Raw genomic sequence first — 5,622 nt, 5'->3', positions numbered from 1 at the left:
TTACATTTTCTATTTGAAGCTCTATAAACAATACTCTGAGACAGAGTTATCTCAGCTGAATAATATTAAGATTGAGAATGATACTGAATATCTTATGAAGAAAATATTGTATAAGTGAATATATTATAACAAGCTTCAATATCTTATTAAATGAAAAGAGTATTTATTATCAGAGAATTTGTAAGAACTGTTTAAGTATTTGAAAAATGCTGAGAAAGAGATTGCAAGCTATAAGACAGCTAGTAGAGACTGCTCTATTACACATTAGAGATATTGAGTAAGAAATATTACTTAAAACTTCTCATTTTTCTCAAAGAGTTTTTTAAAGATGATCTCATGATAATAAGTCAGTATCTTATGAACTTTATAGTACTCTTCTTCTATTTTTTCTCAAAGAATTTTTAGAAGTTTAATGAGACTATACAAGTGTAAAATTCCTGAAGCAGTTAATAAGAAAAGAAAGAGATATTTAAAATCAACAAAGATTAATATTATTAACTTATGAACTGCTGCTATTCTAATAGAGCTGCAGTCTGTTGAAAAAGTAAAAAGAGAAGATCAGAGTCTACTTATTAATAATCACATTCTTATCAAACTCATTCTTTATTATTAAAGTCTTCAATATCAGTATCTTTGTCTGCTGAGAAGTTAGCACTGCAGTGCTGCAGAGAAGCATGCTATAGAAGAGTATGAGAGATACTGAAAGTATTAACTTATTAACTTATAAAGTATCTCAGTCATCTGCTTCAACTGAAGTGAGATTCTCTTTAATCAGTGATTGATCTCTGTGATGCTTTTAATAACAGTACTGACTGACTTCTTCTTGAGATCAGTCATTCTAAGATGTTTTTTCATCTCAGAGATTCACACTTTTGTCTTCTTTTGCAGATAAGTAAGAGAGATCTTCTCAGTCTTAATGAAATTCATTAATACTTAAAGCTCTGAGATTCTTGTTCTGTACTACTTGAATATCTAAGCTTCTTGTCAGAACTGATACAACATCTTCTCATAGAGTAGATAATACTTACAGAGAGGCAGGAGTTGTTCTTACAAGTATAACAGAAATAATGAGAGTGAGAGAAGAGATAAATATATAAGATTTCTTCTTTCTTCAGCTGCTTAGCATAGTACAGACAAGTGATGATACTGATCAGAGATCACATCAGAGTCTTCTTACAAGAAGAAGACAAAGAAACTGCAGAACTCTGCAGACTCAACTTAGCAGCATTCTGAGCAGAGCTCAGATGTGTTATGAAAGAGAAACTATAAAATGAGCTTCTTGAAGTCACTGTTTCCAGAATCAAGCTCTTTCTGAAATTCTCTTCAAATGATCACATGAGGTCATACATCACTGTGTTGACTGAGAGAGAGAGACAGTGTTGCAACAGCAGTGAAGAAGGCAGAGGAAGAACTGAACATGAATGAACTGACTGGCAGAAGAAATGACATCTCACTGCAAGACACAGTGACTATCACCACAGCTGTAAGAGAAGCAGGAGAAGAAGAAGAAGATATGATAATAAGAGTGATACTTCTGTGATTCATCAATACTGCTGTCTTCACCTTCAACTGAGCTTTCTTAGCAGTCACAGAGACTGCAGCTGCATCACAAAGACATTTATTATTCACTAGAAAATATCAGAATAAGCTCTTTATTATCTTTTAAGAACAATACTCTCATACACTCACTGTTACAATTGAGAGAGAGGGAAGAAAAATGTATCATAGAGAAGAAGAATCTTTTTGAAAAATCTCATCACTACTGTTAGCTTTATCTCTAAAATACATCACTTTTGTAGAGAATTTCATATATAGAATGAAATATAATGAGAGATCTGCAAGTCACTTGTTAACTACATTTTTCACATTTTAAATTAATATATAAGAAACTCACTTATTATATGTTTGATTTGAACAGAGATGAGAAAGAAAGACCTACACAGTCAGCAGAAAAACTCATTTATTTCTTTATATTATACACAGTATATACACTATTAATCAGTTGATAATCATTGCTATACAATAAAGATAACTTCTAATTCAGTAATCTTGAGAGTATCAGAACTATGTTCTTAAAGAAAAGAGCATTGTCACACTCTCAGCTGTGTCAAGACCTTATTACAGTTTCACATAGCTTATTACTTTCATACAGATGATTTCATTCTGTCTGAACTGGTTTTCAATCACTCTATGACATTATTCAGATATATTATATGAAGATTTAATTAATGAATATGAGAATCTTGCTTCTATATAAGATCAGCAGATTACACTTTCTTAACAGTGAGATGCTGCTGAGATATTACTCTGGCTATTCTTACTTATGAAATGAGAGAAGAGTATCTACTCATTGTCTATATAGAATAACTAGATACTGACTTCTTATCAAAGAAGTCAGTGATTTGTTTTTCTTCTACTGAAATATATACAAGAGTTACTGTGTTTCTCATACAATTTTCTTAGTATACTAAGTATTATATCTGTGATATTCTCACAATAACCCTGTAGCCTACAAGCTTGCTATTTAAGCAAGATAGTCAAGCTCACTTATACAGCTTCTTAACAACTATCTCTACATAATGCTGCTGACTAGTCACCGCTTCGGTTTCACCACGTTACAGTAATGCTCAAATGAGATTTAAAGTCATTTAAAGCAATAAAAATAATTTAAATTGAGAAGTGAAAATCATGGTCTCATTTGGAAAATGTGACAAGAGTAGACAGTAAGTGCCACTGAAACAGTATGAGACTACTATTGAATGTTAAAACCGTGTAATGAGATCGGTCGAATTGATAATAAGACTATTAAAAAATCTGGTCCTGGTCTTAGACACAGTCACACGGTCAGTCTATTCTTATCATTCTTCACAATTCACTTCTCATTCTTATTCTTCTTCTTCTTCTCCTTATTCAAGATAATAATCATCTTAAAATCTCTCTTCACTGTCTTCTCAGAAGAGAGTTTCTGCTGCTCTCTCTCAGTCAGATTAATCTGTATCTCAAAATCCTGCATTTTCTGGTCTGCTGTCTCAGGTTTCATCTCAGCAGTAAGCAGATTGACATACTCAGAGATCAGAGCTGTCTTCTCAATGTTCTGAATTATGAAGTGCATTCAAGACCTGAATAAGACCTTAATTCTCTTCTTCTCTATCAGCTTCTGCTAATCAATTAGAGAACAGAAGTATTATCAAAAATCATTATCTTTTAATAAATAAAAAACTTATCAGTTTTAACTTCTTTATCTTCTACTTTAACACTCTCTCAATCTTCTTCTATTACTGCTTATTTGCAGTAATACTCTTCTTCTCTCTCTCTCTCTTTATCTTAATCTCAAATTATTCTCAGAACTTTTTCTGATCTCATCACTACTGTATGAGACTCTTCACTGTCTTCTTTTTCAATCTCTTACAGATAGTATTATCTGTATTATTTCTATACTTAGTTCAGTCTAAATCTATCAGAAGTATTACTTAAAATTGTTATTATTCTACTTTCTTACAGAGTCTCTTCAAGGCATTATAACATGTCTTACAATCTATCTTCTCTTACTTAAACATCTTCTTCTTCTCTCTCTCTAATCTGTGACAGTGCTCACGCGCCTTGATAATTCACAGAATCACAGAATATTTGAAGAGAAATAACATAATTGATTTTAATAAGTGTTGAAGAGAGGTGAAGGTAGAAGAGATGATCAGAAATAATATAATAATAATGATAATAATAATGATAATGATAATAATAATAATAATGATAATGATAGTGATGATAATAATAATGATGATAGTAATAATAATGATGATAATGATAATGATGAAAGAAGAAGTGCATTGAAATATATTACTGACTTCTTAAATATAGAGAGACTTAAAGAAAATATTAACAGCTTTCAGAGATGTATAGAAACAGCTACAGTGTTATATAGCAATATCATCTTCATTCAATACATACACTGTTGATATTCTTTATATACAGTTATCATATAATCTGTATCAGAGATACATACAGAAAACAGATCTTTGTTACTAGAATAAATAATTGCAGTAATTCTCTGTTTTCATATTATAAAGATAAGTTGTTCTTATTTCTTTCTTCTCTCTTTTCTCTTCTTCAATCAATTACTAATTTCAAGCTGGTATGAAAACTATTAAAACACTCTCAGAAACTCTCAAATTGAAGAGTATAGACTAATTAAATTTCAAATGCAGAAGAAATCAAATTATCTTCTATAGATTCAATTATTCATCTCTCTCTTAAATAAAACAGTAGTTGCATCTCTTCTCTTCCTCTCTCAATCAAACAAAACATGGCCTGTGAAAAGTGAGTATCACATCAGATCATAATGATCAACACAGTCTCAGTACACAGAGCTGTATACATACAGCACATGTTGAACTGAGAGACTGTATAAGTTATAAACTGATAACAGTATCTCAGAGAGAGCTGTGCAGTGTGAAAAAGCTGTAACTCTCAGTCATATACACAGAGAATGAATCACTGCAGTAAGTATATATACATTGTATAAAAGTAACACTTTTTGATAACACTCAGCCTCTGATATCATGTAAATAGAGTCTCTTCATGAGATTCATTTTTACTAGAAGTCAGAGAATCTTATATTTCTCAAGATTATCTTCACATATCTTATCTATGAAATTGATGAAGAGAATCATTAATTCTAGTATTCTGTTCTTGATATTATTCAAGTGATAGCAGAGTTCACTCTGATCATACTTTTTAAGTATATATTTTCTAATTATTCACATTTATACAGATATATTCTAATTATTTATTAGATAATATTAAAATAATAATCTGTTACAGCTGTGTTATTCTCACTGTGAGAGATACACAGTTAATAATAAATATTATAAAGACTCTGAGAAGTGAGTATTTTAAAAGTGCTGCAGCTCTGTAATCTTGATTTTTTTTATTTTTATTTTTTATTTTTTTCTTTTTCTTTTATTTATATTTTTTTTATTTATATTTTTTTTCTCATTGTGATTTTTTCTTGTTTTTATTTTATTTTTTGTTTTTTTTGTTTTTTTTTTATATTTCATATTTTTTTTATAATTAAAATTATATGAATTATAATCTGTGTTTAGAAAAGTAATAATATTTAACAAGACTCTCTATTGAATTTTCAATAAATAAGTACTATATTATGATATTATGTAAGTGAGAGATGATTTCATAATCTATATTTTATTATTATTATTCTTCAATTATAGATGTATGCAGTCAGAGACTATGATATCTACCTGAGAATCTTTAGTTCTCAGGGTTTTTCCTATATCTATAGAGTCAACTATTATACACTTATCAATTTCAGATATATAAAATTAGAAAATTCCAGCTCAGAATATAAAAACTGTTTATAAATTACAGTATTTCAACACCTTTTAATACTTTGAAATCATTTGAAAATATCATGACAAAGGAAAAGAGAACATAGTCTTAAAGATAGACACATTAAATAGATAGATAGAAAAGAACAGAAAGAAACAAGTACAGTAAAGAGAGCTACAGAACAAGATCTCTGCAGTTTACATCTTAAGTTATATACATATTTTAACACTCTATATAACTGACCGCTGTCTCTGTTCTCTCAGGCTCACTTCAGGG

General features: G+C 29.7%; 1 protein-coding gene across 1 annotated transcript; it reads right to left on the bottom strand.

The window, feature by feature from the left end:
• Positions 1-2,872: 2,872 nt before the first annotated feature.
• Positions 2,873-3,112, bottom strand: BDBG_16238 (uncharacterized protein; the record flags this gene model as incomplete). Its single annotated transcript, XM_031724229.1, has 1 exon — positions 2,873-3,112. The coding sequence occupies one exon, from the start codon at positions 3,110-3,112 to the stop codon at positions 2,873-2,875; it is 240 nt and encodes a 79-aa protein (XP_031576132.1).
• Between the last annotated feature and the right edge of the window lie 2,510 nt (positions 3,113-5,622).

The sequence above is a fragment of the Blastomyces gilchristii genome (assembly GCF_000003855.2).
Source record: "Blastomyces gilchristii SLH14081 genomic scaffold supercont1.2, whole genome shotgun sequence".
In the NCBI taxonomy this organism is placed as follows: domain Eukaryota; kingdom Fungi; phylum Ascomycota; class Eurotiomycetes; order Onygenales; family Ajellomycetaceae; genus Blastomyces; species Blastomyces gilchristii.
The sequence above is the reverse complement of the archived record's forward strand: the minus strand, read 5'-3'. Positions and strand labels throughout refer to the sequence as shown.